Source organism: Xiphophorus maculatus, chromosome 6 (assembly GCF_002775205.1).
Source record: "Xiphophorus maculatus strain JP 163 A chromosome 6, X_maculatus-5.0-male, whole genome shotgun sequence".
Classification (NCBI taxonomy): Eukaryota; Metazoa; Chordata; class Actinopteri; order Cyprinodontiformes; family Poeciliidae; genus Xiphophorus; species Xiphophorus maculatus.
Window position 1 is genome coordinate 29,499,329 of NC_036448.1, and position 19,158 is coordinate 29,518,486.

The 19,158-nt window shown below is 48.9% G+C and overlaps 1 protein-coding gene across 2 annotated transcripts; it reads left to right on the top strand.

Annotated features, from left to right (window-relative positions):
- The first annotated feature begins 901 nt into the window (after positions 1-901).
- On the top strand, positions 902-16,592 carry smg7 (SMG7, nonsense mediated mRNA decay factor). Of its 2 annotated transcripts, XM_023335278.1 has the most exons (22): positions 902-1,029; positions 1,678-1,709; positions 3,130-3,247; positions 4,281-4,413; positions 4,484-4,655; positions 4,732-4,803; positions 5,538-5,688; positions 5,758-5,893; positions 5,973-6,132; positions 6,638-6,797; positions 6,877-6,947; positions 7,051-7,231; positions 7,310-7,736; positions 7,811-7,952; positions 8,611-9,002; positions 10,937-11,293; positions 11,515-11,661; positions 11,873-11,959; positions 12,511-12,661; positions 12,735-12,905; positions 13,401-13,555; positions 14,415-16,592. In XM_023335278.1, the coding sequence occupies exons 1-22, from the start codon at positions 1,004-1,006 to the stop codon at positions 14,526-14,528; spliced, it is 3,555 nt and encodes a 1,184-aa protein (XP_023191046.1). In that variant the 5' UTR covers positions 902-1,003; the 3' UTR covers positions 14,529-16,592. The 2 variants fall into 2 exon arrangements, with proteins under 2 accessions (XP_023191046.1, XP_023191047.1); XM_023335279.1 differs by lacking the exon at positions 11,515-11,661.
- Positions 16,593-19,158: the final 2,566 nt, after the last annotated feature.

Consider the following 19,158-nt stretch of genomic DNA (forward strand, 5'->3'; position numbering starts at 1 on the left):
TCAGTCTGTTTAGTTTCACTGAATCACAGGAAGTGATTCAGCAGAGCTGCTCCTCTGCTGCCCCCTGCTGGACAGAAACAGAACATCTTCTGGCGGTTGGAAACCTTCCCCACTTTAACTTTGATCACATGCCTGGGCTGTGTTCACAAAGTATCTTTTTTATTCTGGTTTTTAAGTCTGACTGGAGTCAGTTTAGCTCCAGACCTTCTGAGTGAACATGTGGGAGATTTAAATGGACAAGCCTCGTTTGTCTCCATATGTTCAGCCTTGTATGTCTGTCCGGATTCTAATGATTTACTTTGAACAGTGCTACAATCTCTTAATGTATAATAATATTTGAGCTTAATATGAGGTAGTTCTGCAGTCTGTGGGGATTATTGGTTTACATATTTTTTCAGGCACTTCAGTGCATCTCTAACATCACAGGATGAAACGTCCTGATACCATGTTTATGTCAACAGGAGCAGCAGTGAAAACTGAGATTCACCTGAAAGAAACTGTTCAATCTGGGATATTTTCTGCTAAGAATGATAAAGAAATGCATAAAATTTATGGATATTGAGAACTAGTTAAACATCTATGTTTATAATGACTCAAGCAGTGAATCGAGGACCATTGGTTTTAGAGAGAATGAGTGTTCAGCATGTATAAGTATTGTTCATTTTGACTGATATCATATTTATCCATCCATCCATCCATCCATTTTCTGTACACCCTTGTCATTAATGGGGTCGGGAGGATATGATATTTAAGCAAATGATAATTTCACAAAACAGCACAGAACCACAAAGTACCTGTATATATATATGTGTGTGTGTGTATTTTTCACTAAATAGTAAACGGTACTTGATACTCGGGCCCCCGCGGGCCCCCCGGCTCTCCGCCCCTGCTCCGCCCCCGCACCACGGGCCCTCTGCAGGTCACACAGGAACATTATGGCGCCTGGAGGAGAGTTAGCTTCGGGACCAGTCGTAGTATAAAGGACCGGTTTTGACCCGGGAGAATGAACCTCTGCGCCCAGTACCTGCGGTGAGTTGGGCTCCGTGTTCTGGCCCGGTGGTTCCGGAGGTTCTGGAGGTTCTGGAGGTCCGGGAAGGAGCAGGTTTCTCCCCGCTGCTGGATTGTTTTGCTCGGCTGTTAGCCTGGAGCTAGCTTAGCTAGCATTATGAGTTGTTAGCTTCATAAATTTGTGATCAGAGGCAGCAGCAGCTTTTATTCTCAGCCACTAATGTTGGATATTGAGTTAATCTGTGGCTAGAGGCAGACAAGCGTATTAATTTGTGTTTAATAGTTTTTATACACGGTTTGTTTGTTGTTAGCCTGTTAGCTTCTCTCTGCGGCTGTCTGGTTAGCATCGAAACTGCTACATTTATGGGCTAATTACTGGGCTGGAGCCTCTTCCAGGTGAAAACCGTCGTGTCAGACTCGCTGTCTGCTCATAGTCAGAGTTAATAACAGCTGAGAGGAAGAGTTTCATCTGTAGGAAGCCTCTTAGTGTGGGTGGTTAGGGTTAGACCCAGGAAGTAGCCGGAGCCCCTTGGCTTCATGTTGACATGTGATCTGAGCTGTTAAATGTTTTAGTGAGGAGGAAGAGGAGCAGGTGTGATGAAGAGGTGAATGCCGAGGTCCTGCTGTGTGTCTCTAACCTCCTTCTCCTCTCTGTTTACATCGGAGCAGCCAGGCTGAGGCCCTGAAGGCTGACATGACAGGTAGGTCTACTACGTCACACTCACACCTGTCCGGGCTCGGTCTACTTCCTGGGCTTCGTTTGGTTCCACATCATTTAGTCCAGCAGGTTAAAACAGCTTTATGGAGCCTAAAGTCTGTGACATTACCATAACGAATTAATTAATTATTGAGAATTGATCAATCAGTTCGTTTTGGATCCATCAGAAGTCTGAACGTTTCATTCCTGAACCGATTAACGATGAAGACCTGAGGAAAACGTATCATAACCAAAGCAAACAGAATCAGATGACCTCTGACCTCTGACCTGCTAGTACCGGTTCAACATGTAGAGTTCTTGGACTGATTCTGATGTTTTCTCCTTGTTTTATACTTTATACAGAATAAAACTGATTAAAAAAAGGAATCAATGCATTTATCTGGTTTTCACTGAGAAAAGTTTTAATTAAATTGTTTCTGGATAAATGATTTTTATTCATTTACTGACCAGCAGATAATCCAGTTCCTCAGTTTTTTATCTGGTTCTGGTCTCTGATTGGTTAATCTGATTTCACCCAGAACAAAGACTCGGTCCGTTCTGCTGGTGACCCTCAGGTGAGCCACATGTTACAGGTGCAGGTGTGTCCAGTCTGACCGCCAGAGGCATGTTTATAAACATGTTATAAACGTGTTTATTGCATGTTCTGTAGAGACATTTATCTAATTTATTCACTTATCTGAAGATTCCTATAGTTGAAGTTCTGCAGACAGATGACCTGCTTTTCTTCTGATGACCTTTGACCTGACCAGTTCAGTTTTAGTTTAGCTCCCCAGAACCCTTCAGCCCAGTTGGTTCAGGTTCTGATTGGTGTTTTTGATGGACTCTGAGTTTATTGCTGGATTATGACTCAGTAATCTGCTCAACATCTTGATTATTGGTGGAGATTTTTCTGCCAGATTATTCAGATTATTATGCTGAAGCTGTGGAGACTGAGGCGTCCAGTGAAGCAGCAGCTGTTTGCTCTGAGCTGAAGTCCGACTCGGGTCAGAACTTTACTGGACCTTCAGGTCCGGATGGGTTCTATCAAACCCAGTTTCATTGAACTCATGGAAAGCTGATGGACTTCCTGTTTACATCACAGTCACAGGATGTCTGGCAACCAATGAAACGGCTCGTTTCACTTTTGAAGCTTCAGAAGAAAATATTTCAGTTTATTTTGATCAAATTTCAGCTTTTAATATTTTTTATTTAAGGTTTTGAGAACTAAAAATAATTTAGGTTTCAATAAAAATGTAAATTGTTTATAAATGTGCAGAAACTCAACTTTGAATGTTGATTTAAGTGAATTGGAGGAAAAGTTCAGGCTGGAGTCAATCTTCATCACCAGCCGATCATAATGTCATCAGAAACGGTTCTGATCCGATTTGAGTTCAGTTCCCTCCTCTTCCTCTCTGGGTGTCCAGACTCCAAGCTGGGGGCAGCAGAGGTGTGGACGTCCCGCCAGGCGCTGCAGGACCTCTACCAGAAGATGCTGGTGACGGACCTGGAGTACGCTCTGGACAAGAAGGTGGAGCAGGACCTGTAAGCTGCTGCTGCACACACACACACACACACACCCACACACACACACACACACACACACACACACACACACACACACACACACACACACACGTGGTCATTGAATCAATTAATCGCAGGATAGATTAAACTAAACTCAATTATCTCCATTTGCATTATTTGCTGTTTTTCTCTTCCAACCACTAACTGGGTGATAAACTCTGCTAAACTTATTTTAAAGGATAATTTTGTTTTCTGATTATTTATTTTTGTTTATTTTGGATATTTAAAATGTCATCCAGTGTTAAATGTTCATGAGAATTTAAAGTTTGTTCTTTGTGAATGTGTTCTTGTGTTATTATATCATTATCTTTATATTTGTCTGAAACACCAACATTATGATTTTGTTCATGTTGACAGCGGTCTGTCTGTTTTGGCCGCTGCAGCTTCCATACCTGTGGTCACCTGGTGAGGAGGCGGGGCTTAGCGCTCCACGCAGACGGAATGAGCTGAGAACCATCAACAAGTTTTTTGTTGTTGTTTTTATTTAATATTTTTATTAGAAGGGAAAGAGACATTACAGGCAAAATCTTTACCCTTAACAAAGTATGCCGTGATATACATCTTCTTTATGGCATCGATAGAAACGAACAGGTTACAGAAATAGAAGAGGTAGAAAGTACCTAACTGACAAAAGGCATACAATTTACCTCCTGAGTATTTTTCTTTTTATCAACAAGTTTTTAATAAAATAAATAACTTAGTTTAAAGTTCAGGACCAGCGGGTTTTATGAGTTATGAGAAAACTGTGTTTTATCATCACCTGGTTGATCACCAGGAAACATGACGACCGTTCAGAACCAGAGAAGAAGAAGAAGTTGGCAGCAGCTAGCAGCAGCTAGCAGCAGCTAACGGTTGAACTGAGAGCTGAAGGTTTTTATGCTCTCTCTCTATGATCTTTATTTTCCTTCAGGAATGAAACAAACTTCGCCATCTTCGGGTTTGTCTCTGTCCCCTGGTGACCTCTGACCTTTCTGGTTTGCTGTTGCTGCAGGTGGAACCACGCCTTCAAGAACCAGATCACCACGCTGCAGAGCCAGGCCAAGAACCGGGCCAACCCGAACCGCAGCGAGGTCCAGGCCAACCTGTCGCTGTTCCTGGAGGCCGCCAGCGGCTTCTACACCCAGGTACGACCCGGTTCCGGTTCCGGTTCTGGTGCCGAGTGGCTGTGTCTGATCGGCTGCTGCTGTGTTGCAGCTGCTGCAGGAGCTCTGCACCGTCTTCAACGTGGACCTGCCGTGCCGGGTCCGATCGTCTCAGCTCGGCATCATCAGCAACCGGCAGGGCGGCGGCAGCGCCATCGTCACGCCGCAGCCCAGCTCCTGCTCCTACATCTGCCAGCACTGCCTGGTCCACCTGGGAGACATCGGTCAGCAGAACCTCGGCCCGCCGCTCGCCGTCTGGCTCTGATCCGCTCTGACCCGGTCCGTGTTTCTGTCTTTCAGCTCGCTACCGGAACCAGACCAGCCAGGCGGAGTCGTACTACCGACACGCGGCCCAGCTGGTTCCGTCCAACGGTGAGTCGCACCGGGTCCACCCCAGACCCACTCGGTTCTGATGGTTCTGCTGCTCCGGTCCTGCTGGTCTGGTACCGTTGAGGTGTTCTCTGTTTCAGCACAGAGACTCGGTATCAGTTTTTGACCCGTTCAGGATGAACCCGACCTTTTTCTCCGGTTGCCCTGTGACCCTGATCCGGGTCCAGTGACCCGGTTTAGGAATGTTGGGTTGGTGGTTGGAAACCCAACTGACCTCCAGCAGCCATGTTTGTAGTCTCTGACTGACGTTCGGCAGCCATGTTTGTAGTCTTTGACGTTAGGCAGCCATGTTTGTAGTCTCTGACTGACGTTCGGCAGCCATGTTTGTAGTCTCTGACTGACGTTCGGCAGCCATGTTTGTAGTCTCTGACTGACGTTCGGCAGCCATGTTTGTAGTTTCTGACTGACGTTCGGCAGCCATGTTTGTAGTCTCTGACTGACGTTCGGCAGCCATGTTTGTAGTCTCTGACTGACGTTCGGCAGCCATGTTTGTAGTTTCTGACTGACGTTCGGCAGCCATGTTTGTAGTCTCTGACTGACGTTCGGCAGCCATGTTTGTAGTTTCTGACTGACGTTCGGCAGCCATGTTTGTAGTCTCTGGCTGACGTTCGGCAGCCATGTTTGTAGTCTCTGACGTTCGGCAGCCATGTTTGTAGTCTCTGACGTTAGGCAGCCATGTTTGTAGTCTCTGGCTGACGGCTGTGCTCGGTCTGCAGGTCAGCCCTACAACCAGCTGGCCATCCTGGCCTCCTCTAAAGGCGATCACCTCACCACCATCTTCTACTACTGCCGCAGCATCGCTGTCAAGTTCCCCTTCCCTGCTGCCTCCACCAACCTGCAGAAGGCCCTGTCCAAGGCCCTGGAGAGGTACCGGCCCGAACCCGGCCCCGACGCCGCGCATCGATACCGTGTAACCGCTTCTCTGTGTCTCTGCAGCCGCGACGACGTGAAAACCAAGTGGAGCGTTTCTGATTTCATCAAAGCCTTCATCCGGTTCCACGGACATGTCTACCTGAGCAAGAGTCTGGACAAGCTGGACGCTCTGCGGGAGAAACTGGAGGAGCAGTTCCAGGTAGCGCACCTGCACCTGGACCAGCCGGTTCTGGGCCCGGACCCGGCGTCATCGCCTCTCTCTCTCTCTGTGTGTGCAGAGGCTGATCCTGCAGAAAGCCTTCAGCTCCCAGCAGCTGGTCCACATCACCGTCATCAACCTGTTTGAGCTGCATCACCTCAGAGACCTGACGGCCGACGGCGGAGAGCCGAGCGGCGCCGAGCAGCAGGTCAGCTGGTTCCAGCTGCTCGGACTCTTCAGTAAGAACCGCCGTCCCTCCCGTCTCCTCAGTGTCTTTCCGTCTCCTCAGTGTCCCTCCCGTCTCCTCAGTGTCCCTCCCGTCTCCTCAGTGTCTTTCCGTCTCCTCAGTGTCTTTCCGTCTCCTCAGTGTCCCTCCCATCTCCTCAGTGTCCCTCCCATCTCCTCAGTGTCCCTCCCGTCTCCTCAGTGTCCTTCCCGTCTCCTCAGTGTCTTTCCGTCTCCTCAGTGTCCCTCCCGTCTCCTCAGTGTCCCTCCCGTCTCCTCAGTGTCCTTCCCGTCTCCTCAGTGTCTTTCCGTCTCCTCAGTGTCTTCCCGTCTCCTCAGTGTCCCTCCCGTCTCCTCAGTGTCCTTCCCGTCTCCTCAGTGTCCTTCCCGTCTCCTCAGTGTCCTTCCCGTCTCCTCAGTGTCCCTCCCATCTCCTCAGTGTCCCTCCCGTCTCGTCAGTGTCCCTCCCGTCTCGTCAGTGTCCCTCCCGTCTCCTCAGTGTCCTTCCCGTCTCCTCAGTGTCCTTCCTGGGTGTGATGTGCGGCCGGATTCTGCTCAATAAGACCCGGGGGGAGGACATCATGGGGGAGTGTCCTCTGCCGGCCATCAAGTTGTCTCTGGATTGGCTGAAGCTTAGGACCAGCATCTTCCAGGAAGCTGCCGTGGAGAACAGGAAGTAGTGAGTCCAGCTTTCTGTTGCTGTTGCGTTGCGGCGTCTGAACCGCTGAGACCAGAACGTGTCCTTTGTGTCTCCGCAGCGTCTGGCCGTGGCTGGTGTCCATCCTCAACAGCTTCCAGCCCAGGGAGGAAGACCTGTCCTCTTCCTCAGGTGCGGCCCGGATGAAGAGCTTCGGTCCATGGCTCTGAATGCTGCAGCGGTAAATGTTCTGAGGAGGTTGGTGGTTCCTGAGGTGCGTTTGTTTCGCCCACAGCGCTGCCGCTGCCGGAGGAGTTTGAGCTGCAAGGCTTCCTGGCGCTGCGTCCGGCTCTGCACTGCCTGGACTTCACCAAAGGTCACCAGGGCATTCTGGTGGACCGGGACGGCCTGCCGGTCCACGCCCGCCACCAGCGCCTCGTCGCTCTGGGGAAGTGGGTCGCCGACAGTCAGCCAGGGTGAGACTCACCGCTCCGCCTCTCAGCGCCTCTGAGACCCAGACGGGTCAGAACCGAACACGTGTCCTGTCTCGGCAGGCTGATCCGGTGCCAGGTGAACGAGGACGGCCTGCTCCTCTTCCTCACCGACATCCCGGAGGAGGCCGTCCAGGAGCCGCAGGAGAAGGAGGCCCCGGTGCTGCAGGAGTCGTCCAACGGCGAGCAGACGCTGAACGACGGCGGGAACTCGGGCCTGAAGTCGGTGCTGTCCGCCGGGAAGACCCAGAGCTCCTGGTCCGACGGCAACGAGCGGCCCGTCGTCACCTTCAAGGAGAACATCAAGCCCAGGGAGCAGAGCCGGGAACCGGGCCGGAACCAGCTGCCGAAAGAGCTCAGCAAGGAGCGCCGCGACTTCCCCAAGGGCAACGGCACGGCCGCCGCCAAGATGGAGCCCAAGAGGGACGGGAAGAGGAAGAGCGAGGTGAAGAAGGCCTCGCACGAGAAAGCAGCCGACGTCGGGAAGCAGGTCGGACCATAACTGACCCGGTTCTGCCGCTTGGCCCGGTCCTGGTCCACGCAGTAACCGCTGTCCCCCCTCAGGTGAAGGCTCAGACGGAGCTGAGAAAGACTCCGGTGTCAGAGGTCAAGAAGACTCCGGTCACACAGACCCAGAGCACCGGATCATCCCAGTTCATCCCCATCCATCACCCCGGAGCCTTCCCACCGCTGCCCAGCAGACCCAGTAAGGTTCACCCTGAAACCAGTTAGTTATGTAGAACATGATGCCAGTAGAAAATCACACTAGAACAAGGAATGAAATAAACATATTTCTGTTTCTTAACATGTTTGAAATGAGTTGGAAGAAACTTATGAACTCGATGGATCGTCATGATTAAATAAAAAATATCAACTGTCTAAATATATTCACCCATTTTATGATTTATTATTCACCCATCAGCTCTAACTCTTATGACAACGACCTCATGTTTCCTTTAAATCACATTTTGAATTTGTTTTAGCTCCTCAATTAACTTGTTCTATAATTTTACACCATGGATTGAAAAACGACCGCAATACAACGTTACCATGGCAACGGAGCTGGGAGACGCTCCACTTCCTGTCTGAGACACGAGGAACAACCGGCTGACCTCTAATCTGACCTAGAGAGAGCTTGTTGTGTTACTCTTATATCCAGCACTAGTCCAGCCGTTCAGGCTTTAAATTGGACCCGTGGTTCTGAATCTGGGCCCGGTTCAGTCGCCCACAGAACCGGGTCACAGAGATCCTGAAGTCTCTGTTCAGGTTGATGAAAGCTGGTAGACGTTGGTCAGGATGTTTAGATGCTGCCAGTCTTTTACTGTGAAAGGAAAGCAGATTTAACTTCCTGTGTTTCTCCGTAGGTTTCCCGCCCTCGGCCTACGTGATCCCGCCCCCGGTGGCGTTCCCAGGAATCCAGGTGAATCCGGGTTTCACCTTCCCTGCCGGAGTGTCCGTCCCCGCTTCCTTCCTGCAGTCGGCCGTCCACCAGCAGGCGGGCGGCCAGGCCGGGAAGCAGTCCCACATTCCCTACAGCCAACAGAGGCCGTCGGGGCCGGGGGCCTCGGGCCAGGGGCCGGGGCCCCTGGGCCAGGTCCCCTCAGCCCAGCAGCAGCAGCAGTCTCCCCAGCAGGCCCTGCAGCAGTCGGTGCAGCTGCAGGTCCAGGCCCTCGGCCAGCAGCAGCAATCCCCCACCAAGCCGGGGCAGCAGGGCGGGATGGGCAAGAGTCCGCCGCACCACCCAGGGCTGCAGCAGGTAGGGACGACCGCCCCGACCCGAGTCAGAGCCGGGTCAGGTGACTCATTAAACCGATTTAAACTCCTTGTTGAGCCGTCCTCAGCGGTTGACTGGAGCTCGTTTTTAAGACGGGCTCAGAAACCCTCTGAGGTTTGGAGGACTCTGACATCATAGCTGAACCAGTGACACATATTTTAAATTTATCCTTGCATTAATTAAACTATTAAAGCAAATTCACTCATAGTTCACAAATAGGCACAACTTTTCTGCAAATCTGTCCATATCCTGTTTCCACTAGAACAGGGGTGTCAAAGTCAAATGGACGGAGGGCCAAATAAAAAATTTAGCTACAAGCCGAGGGCCGGACTGATCGAATGTTCATTGAAATTTTTTTAAATGACGCATATAGTCTAGTGAACCTAATTGAACCTACTGAAAACCTAACAAATATATTCCAATATGATCAGATAAATAAAGCAATATTTTCTTATGGCTCTGTCAGTAATCTTCAATTTTCAACAGACACAACTGAAATATTTTAAAAATATAATTGGATTGAAATACAATAAAATAAAGTGCAAAAATCTATTAATCAAAAACAGCACTTTCATCAAGGAGAAGTAACATGCAGTGAAAACAAATATTAAACTTTAACTTTTAAACTTGAACTGAGTAAAAACTCTAAATATGTGATTGCACAGTAATGTTCACTTGTTTGAGGTTGAGGGTGATACTTGGTGGTGTCCCATCTTTTCCACAAGTTCATCAATGTTCGGGGTAAGGCTCTGAGCTGAGGAAATCCTCAGAATTGAGTGAAGGTGTTCAGCAGTAAGTCGACTTCTGTTTGATGTTTTGTTCAGGTTCATCAAAGAAAACAGTTGTCCCTTCTACACGTGTCGCCGGCGACACATCTAAATTTGCAGTACCGTAATTCCGCCACACGTAGCGCTAAGTGGAAAAGTTCCAACGGTTTCTGAAAGGGGAGACGTTGCACTTTCCAGCAAGTATCGGGTTAATACTGTAACTTCGCAGCTGCAGCTGCAGAGAGTGTAATTAATCCGGGGGGCACTCCTTTAATAGATGGTATATTTCGGCAATAACTTGGTGGATATTGAAAGTTCCGGTTGTTATGGATACATGGGTAAGTACATCATCTCACAGAACATTTAAAGAACTACTTACAGTTCAAATAAGGAAGGTATTTTTTTTTCAGACAGGGTGCCGGCTTACTGCGGTCTGCGGGCCGGTTCTAATAATAAATCAAGATCATTCCAGGGGCCGTAAAAAACCTTCTCGCGGGCCGGATGTGGCCCGCGGGCCTTGACTCTGACATATATGCACTAGAACGTGTTCTCTAGGAATTTTATCCACTTGTATAAAAATAGAAAATACTTGATGGGAAGAAGTTACTTTGATTTAGGGAAGGAGACAGTGAGTTTTGGGATTAAACTTTCCCCAACAGGGTCAGCTGTGCCATGAGACAACTGTCCATGGAGTTTATTATGTTGACACTCGATCTGAATGAAGGGATGCATGATATATATTTGAAAATATTTCAACACAAGTTATCGATCACACTAACTTATTTATTGATGTAGTGATCCTAAACACGAAAAGTATCTGGTCTGACCCCAGGCTGACCTGCGAATGATGAACTCTGCCATCCATTTGGTTCGACAGGGACGGTTCCTATCGTACGAAGGAAGTTATTTTGCGGTTTGTCCATGAAGTTGTGGCGCTTTATAAACCTGCGGTGCAAAGCCGGAGCGCCAATCGTTGTTCTCTGTTTATCTGCATGCGTCTCCGCTCCACCCGCCGCGCGCTTCACTGTGCAGCAGCTCCAGGTCGATGCAACACGAGGGCCGTCTCAGTGAAGTTGTTATTTTCAGGCTGACTCTGTTCTGAGACTCTGCAGGTTTCTGCGGCTTCCTGAACGTTTCCTCTCTGAACAGTTCATGCAGGTCCAGGACCAGCCGGCCCTGTGGAGCCAGTCCCAGGCGGCGCTGCAGAAGCTTTCCCCCCTGCAGATGTCCATGAAGCAGCAGCAGCAGTTCTTCATGGTGGACCCGGACGCCCTGAAGCTGTACGAACAGCAGCTGCCGGGCCCCCAGCCTCACATCTCCAACATGGACAAGAAGATGAAGTTCCCTGACGTTAAGATGCAGGACTTCTACTGGGAGCCGTCGTACCGCATGGACCGGATGGGGGAGGGGCTGGCCCTGATGGCGGAGCGCATGAAGAGGGCCCCGCCTGCTGGGATGTGTGCGGAGCTGGAGGGCCCCGCGGGGCCCCGTGGGCCTTCATTTGAGGTCAGCTGAGAGAAGACCCTGCTGTGTGTCTCTCTCTCTCTCCCTCTCTCTCTCAGAATGCGTTAGCCGCCTGCTGGTCAGTTTAGGAACTGCACACTGAGTCTCTGCTGCAGCTTTAGTGAAACTCTTCCTTCCTTCCACTGTTCTTACTGGCTTGCTCTCTTTCTGTTCTCCCCTCTTCCTCCTCCTGCTCTTCCTCTCCTGGCTCCCTCTCTCACCAGGACAAGAGCTCGCCCTTCCTCCCTCCTGACCTGTTAAAAACTCTAGCAGACCTGGAGGAGGACGAGGAGCTGATCTTTGCTAAGCCTCCTGATTTCTTCCAGGCCCTGGCCGGCCCTCTTAGCTCTGCTCCCGGACCAAATATCTTTGTATGTAGCCTCCTCTTCCTCTTCCTCTTCCTCATCCAGCTGCTCAGCATGCCCCCTCCCTCTCCCCCCAGGCTGTTTTAGATCTAGAAACTGAAAGTTATTTTCTGCTTCATTCCTCCGTCTTCCTAACTCAGACTCAGTTAGATCTGTTAAGCAGATGAACGTGTCACTTCCTGTTTGCTGGTTTTCAGTCTGCCCTCCGTCTCTGCAGCTGCCCAGCCAGAGCAGGATGGAGAGCAGCCAGGAGGCCGTCAGCCAGTCGTCCTCTCTGCTGCCCAGCGCCGGCTTCCCCATGCAGGTCAGGACCTCCGTCTGAACAACCAGTTCTTCTCTTCTCAGAATGTTTCAGCCATGAAACAAACTGAATAAAATCAAACCTTTCTGTGTTTGGGTCAGTCTCAAGTTACACCTTTGGACTCAGGAGGATTATTGTTTGGTTTAATTGGCTCCAAATGAAACCGTTCCAACATGTTGTCCAGCAGCAGGGTGATTCCTCCTATTTGGGTTTTCAGCAGGTCGTCCTTCCAGAAAACTTTCCCAGCAGATTGTGCAGGAACGCAGCGTTTCTCTGGTGTCGAACCTGATGAGCTGTTTTGCAGATGCGTAGCAGCAGATGTAAAGTTTCTCTTCCTAAATGGAAGAACTTATTGACTAAATAAATAAAACATTTCTGACCTGCAGAAAATAGAAATGACTCGAACTGAACCGTCTGACGACATCAAGTCAAATGAAACGATCTAAAGGAACAGATCAGAAAGCAAAGTGTCTGAACCGGTTCAGAATATTTCTGGAACATTAAAGAACGAATAAAGGAGTAAAAACTTTCCTGGTCTGTTTGTGTTTCTGCAGGATTTCACCCAGAACAGCATCTTCAGTCAGGCGTACGGTAAAAACCTGCCGCCCAGCTCCAAAGCCGACGCTCCCATGATGCAACAGGAGCCCTCCCTGTACTCCCTGTTCGAGGGAAACCCCTGGTCCCCCTCCCTCCCTGCCAGCTCAGGTACGGTCCGGCCACACAGGTGTTCTTTAGCAAGGCTGCGGCGCCTTTAACCACGCTGCTCTCTGATTGGCAGACCACTCCACCCCGGCCAGCCAATCCCCTCACTCCTCCAACCCCAGCAGCCTGCCCTCCTCACCCCCCACCCACAACCACGGAGCTGCGTCCTTCTCCAACTTCGGGCCCATAGGCACTCCGGACAGCCGGGACCGGCGGGTGGTGGACCGATGGAAAGCCGAGAAACCGGGTGAGTTTCAGGGTCGGGGGGTAAACATGAGGCTCCCGTCCTCTGGTTGGACCGCAGTCTGCTGCTCTGGGTCTCCGCTGAGGCTGGAAACATCAGGCTGATGTTGGCGCTCTGACTTCATTTCCTGTCCAGACTGGTTTTGATTTTGAGCTGTGGTGCTGCAGTGACCCCCAGTGGCGATCTGAGGCTCTGCAGTGTGAATCGGTTTTCCTGTTGAAATCAATGAAAACTTTTAGTTTTCTTCTGCGTTTAGAGGCGTAGAGATCTGATGAGTGAATGAGTTCAGCTTCCCTTTCCAGTTTACTCTTTTCTAATAACGGTTTATCATCAGATATTGTAATAAACTCATTCCTTTGGACCAAAGTGCTACTTTTGATTCTTCCTTCTATCCAATATAATATTTTTAGTTTTGCTTTGTATCTGTTGTGATGTGTTTATCTGATTCTTCCACTGTGGGAAAATGAAGTTATTTCGTGTTTGTGATGCTGCGTTCAGGGACCGGCTTCGGCCTGGACTACCTCCCAGCTGCTGCCTCCGCCGCGCCGCCCGACTCCAGCTGGCATCAGGCCGGCTCGGCGGGGAGCTCCTGGACCAATCAGGAGTCTCCCATGGAGGAGTCGTCCTCCACCGTGCTGCTGGACAGCCTGAAGGTACCGGCTCTCCTCTGACCACATCGTCACTCACTTCCTGGTTGGGACGGCTGTTAGCCACTAAAGCTAACGCAGCCATTACTGCAAACCGAGCGACGTCCATAAAACCAGACGGTTCTGATGCCGGATGGACTTTACTTCTTATCACATTTCCATAAAATATGATTTCAGTTAAAGATGAGGAAAGTGCAGATGTTTGAAAACATAAAATCTAAATTATCCATTAATGTAAATCTATAAACAGCTTCTGTCAATATTTAAGAAATTTATCTTTTATATTAGACAATTTAACAGGAAAAAAATCTCATTAAGTATTAAACTATTTGATAAGTGTTATAAATATGTCAATGTTGTGTGAATGAATGAGAGTTGGTCCAGTTTTTATCTTTTATTGAACGTTTTTTCCAGCGGTTTGTGAAAAAACGACTCGGCTGCATCAGAAACATCAACATTAAAAACATTCAGTCTGTTGGCTTCCTGTTCATTTAGTGATCATTAATAAGTGATCGTCTGATCGCAGCGTATTGATCAGATATGTAATCAGCTGATCTGTCAGACGGTAGGAGGATTAATGTTCATCGAAACGCATCGAACTGCAGCAGAGCCTCATGTTGAGGTTGACAGACTAGGACAGCTGACCTGCAGCTGTGTGTGTGTGTGTGTGTGTGTGTGTGTGTGTGTGTGTGTGTGTGTGTGTGTGTAAACCTTTTTTTAAATAAAACTGAAATGTAATCTCAGATATTATCTAGCTGTACTTTTGACAAAAGGTAAACACGCGTTTCTTCTTCAGGTTTTATTGTTTGTCATTTTCATGCATCGTAATATTAATGTGAGTCCAGTAATGATGTTTCCCCTTCAGTCCATCTGGTCCAGCTCCATGATGCAGCCCGGCCCGTCGGCGCTGGAGCAGCTCCTCCTGCAGCAGAAGCAGAAGCTGCAGCGAGGCCACGGCGCCATGAACCCGCCGCACTGAAGGGCAGCGCCAGGCGGCGCTTTTGTCCGGAAGAATCACCACCAGGAGGAACGGAGGGAACCAAACACACAAAAAATTAAAGCGGCGAGGAGCGGTGGAGGCTGGGGAGGCGACGCGACCCCCCGACGAGGCTCAATCACCACCCCACCCCTCTCGGCTGTTCGAGGAGCGGTGGCGCCCGCATCGGAGGGCGACCGCGGTGCCACGCCGCCGCCGGCTTCCTTCAACCGGCGGGAACCTGAACTTTGAGGAACCCCCCCAGCAACACCTCGGACCCCCTGATTCAGACAGACGCCTCCCCCCTCACCCAGAAATCTGGTTTCTTCTTGGGGAAAACGGTTGGAGCTCCTGGACGTCTGCTTGGTCCTGAGGCAGACGGGGGGCGAGGGCTGGCTGGTGTTCGGGTTTAAGGGGAGGCCAGGTGGAGCGCCGGGGGCGGACAACCAGACTGGACTTTCTGACTCTCCTTTCATTTTCATTGGAGTGAAGGAGGAGGAGGAGGAGGAGGAGGAAGGCTCTTTAAATACCTACTGATTATATATGGGCGTAGCTGCACTGTGGGGGCTGGTGGGCTGAACCAGGGTTCAGACACCTGACGGCGGCGCAGTGGGCGGGGCTAAGGGCGGCCCAGTAGTGTTACTGTTAGCTTACAGAGATTCCAGATATTAACTGAAAAAGAAAAAACTGTATTTTGTGATTTGTTTGTAGCAGTTTTAGCTTCTCGCCCTCGAGGTGAACGGCTTCATCCGTTAGCTTCCTGCTTGAATACTTCCGGGGTTTCCTGCCTCTACTTCCTGGAACGCTTTACCTGATGAAGAAAAAATACTCCAGGTGTGACCTGCTTGTTTGCTGAACCTGCATCTGCTCCTTTACTTTCTGTTCCTGTTCTGCCTGGTTTTAGTAGCAGCTGCTGTGAGTCCGGTCCGCCGGGCCGCAGCGTCTCCCTGACGACCAAAAACACAAAAGCTTCAGTCAGGTTGCTGTAGAAAAGAGGAGGTGATTAATCGCATGATGTGAACAAAATGGTTTGAAAAGCTTCTCTGATCAGATCCTGTTGGAGTTTATTAGAAAGGCTGAAAGTTTCCTAAAACCAGGAAATTCATGTTTCAACTAGAAACTACCTTCAGGACCAGGAAGGTCCAGAATCCTAAAACATCAACAGTTTTTGCCCTGATTTAGATCCATGTTTTAATATTTTCAGCCCATGAGCTCAACAGCGACATCTGGTGGACAGAGATGAACTCTGCAGCTGCTGGGATTTCATGTGATTTTAACGCAGCCAGTCAGGATTGCTGCTTGTTCTGGTTCTGGTTCTGGTTCTGGATCCTTGGAGAAACGTTTCTAAGTAGGACGAAGCTCTGAGACGCCAGCAGGATAAAAAAAAACTAGAAACTTTCAGACGTCTGCAGCTGTTACCGTTTAAACATCACTTTTTATTTAACTGTTACAGTATTGTAAATATTCAGTTATGAAAAAATGAGGTGCAGTTTTTGTCACGTGACTTTTCGTTTGAAAATATCTAAAAAATAATCAGATGATCAGACGGTTCTGAAAGCTCAGCGGATTATTAATTATTGATCTGCTGACTGTTTTTATTAAAGTGATTCTTTCGGTCTGAACAGTTCCAGGAACCATCAGGAATAATGTCTGATCAGTTTGTTTTCTGCTCGCTTCGTTTTAAAGTGGAGCTAAAATCACCTGGAGTTTGGGTTTTAATCTGAAGTCCTGGAAGTTTTGCAGTTCAAGGCTCGGTTCTGGTGTCTCCCATCCAGTCAGAGCGGACCCGGTTGGACCCGGTTCAGACCAGCGTTCAGCTGCTCTCCTGGAATCAAACCTTCGGATGTTTTCTTCAGACTTTCTGTGATCGTGCTTTTCATGTTGCTTCCTCTGAGGACGAGCTGCCTGAGCGGACCTGAGGACGAAGGAACGGGTCCGGATCTGGTTCTGGTTCTGGTGGGTTGGAACATCAGCCTGGTGTTCTGGTTCAGGTCTGACCTTTGACTTCTTGTGTTTGTCTCTGTAGACTTTCAGATTTAAATAAATGTCGACTGTGTTCTGCCTCGACTCGGCTTCTTAATTTAAACACGTTTAAGTTTCTCATAAATTCAGAATTTATCAAAGTCAAGAACAACAAACTGATGCAAAATACAACATTAATATATGACTGCAGTTACTCTACAGAGACCTCATCATGCCTCATGATGACCCTCAATAAGTTCACATTGATTTGTTATCAATAGGTCACATGACCTGGATGCTATTAAAGAGAAAACTTATTTTTTAAATATAAAATTAGCTGAAAAATATAAAAAGGTTCAGATGGCATAAAATGAATTTGCCTCATAAAGTCTAGTAGAATAATTTCACTGATTTCCTGAAGGGGTCACATGACCCGGAAGCTGTTGAAGAAAACTATAGGGTATTTATAGACTTCCTCACCGACAGACTTCAGTCAGTCCGGATCGGACAACACACCTCCGATGTCATCACCCTCAGCACAGGCTCCCCTCAGGGCTGTGTCCTGAGCCCTCTGCTGTTCACTCTGATGACACACGACTGCGTCCCCAGGTTCGCCACCAACCACATCGTGAAGTTCGCAGACGGTGGTGGGCCTCATCAGAGACGACAACGACCTGGACTACAGAGAGGAGGTGGAGCAGCTGGTGGACTGGTGCAGAGACAACAGCCTGATCCTGAACGTTGACAAGACGAAGGAGATGATCGTCGACTTCAGGAAGAACCGGCCCAACCACGCTCCACTGCTCATCAACAGTTCGGCTGTGGAGGTGGTCAGCAGCACCAAATTCCTGGGGGTGCACATCACTAACGACCTCACCTGGACTGTGAACACCACGTCTCTGGTCAAGAGGGCACAGAAACGTTTGTATTTCCTGCGGAGGATGAGAAGAGCACACCTGCTCCCGCCCATCCTCAAGACGTTCTACAGAAGCACCATAGAGAGCATTCTGACCAGCTGCCTCTCTGTGTGGTGTGGAGGCTGCAGCGCCTCCTACTGGAAGAACGTGAGGAGAGTGGTGCAGACAGCGGAGAGGATCATCGGGGCCCCCCTTCCCTCCATTCAGGACATTTCATCCCAGCGCTGCGTGTCCTGAGGCCGAAACATCAACAGTGACCCCTCACACCCCCACCATGGACTGTTCTCCCTGCTGCCCTCTGGAAAGAGGTTCTGCAGCATCCGGTGCAGGTCCACCAGGTTCTGAAACAGCTTTTTCCCACTTGCCATCAGACTGCTGAACTCTTAACTGGACTGCACTCAAAATCTGATCTCCACTTCATACCTTGCACATGTACAGAGCTAAATGGCTTGATGCTATGCTAACGCTGATGCTAACGCTGTTGAAGGCCTGAGCTGAGGGTCTTTGGGCTGAGGAGGATTCTGCTGCTGAAAATCTTCTGTTTGGGGTTTTTGTGCTGTTTGAAGCAACAGTTGCTGCAGTTACTTGACCTGTTGAGGTGCAACTAGCTTGTTGGAATCAGAAGTTCACAGTTGACAGTTAGTTGTGATGTGAAAGAAAGATGGCTGCCAACACAGAGGCTAGAAGAAGTGATTAACTTTAGGCTTAGTAATGTGGCTCTGTTGACATCAACATGGTTGCATCAAGATGATCTTTCTATGAAAATTATCAAATGTTTGAGTGAAAATAAGATCTTTTACATTTCAACATATATACTTTTTTATTTTTATATCAACTTAATACTTGAAATTTAATCAAAATATTTCAAAAACAAGGTTCATACTTTAATAATTCAGAAACGAAAATTGTATTTGCATTAAACAGGAACTTGAATTTAAACATAAACTAATATTTGTGCCAAAAAAATGTGCATCATCTTGCGATTAATTTCTTTTGGACGACGACACAGATCTGCGGCGGCGGCGGCGGCGGCGGCGGCGGCGGCGGCCTTCACGCTGTCGCCACATGGATCCTCCATACCAGACATTTCTTTAACTTGATTAACCAGTTTAAATAACTGGTGCAGCGTTGACTTGTTTTATGAAGTCTTCCTGTTAAAGACAAGTTATTTGTTTCCACTGTCGCCACATGGATCCTCGGTGAGACACTGCTGACGCAGACCATCTCTGTTTTGTATCTATGTGTGTGTGTGTGTGTGTGTGTGTGTGTGTGTGCTGCAGCACAACCAATCAAATTAACAAAATTGAAAAATAAATAAAAAGAGTGGGGGAGACAAGAGATGAAAAATCGCTTCAAGCAGAAACTCTCCCCTGAATAAGTTCTTTTGGGTTCATCAGTTATGAATTATCCAACTATAAACTATAAACAAGTAAAACCTGTGAGAAGACGACCTCAGCTGAAGTTCCACAAAGAGGTCGGTGGTATTTTTCCTTTGCTGTGAGACAGAGAGCTGGGAGGTTGTTGACTGTAGTTACTGGGAGGTGAATGTCGGGCTACGATGATGGTGCCGTTTAGCTTTCACTGGTCATGCTACACTGGTCATGCTACACTGGTCATGCTACGCTTGTCATGCTACACTTGTCATGCTACATGAATCTGGTCTTCAGACGCGTTCACACAGCTCAGGATCGGCGGTGGATGGTGATCGGGGATCCGGATCAGAAAGCAGGTTCTGCACTGAACTCAGGGAAGAG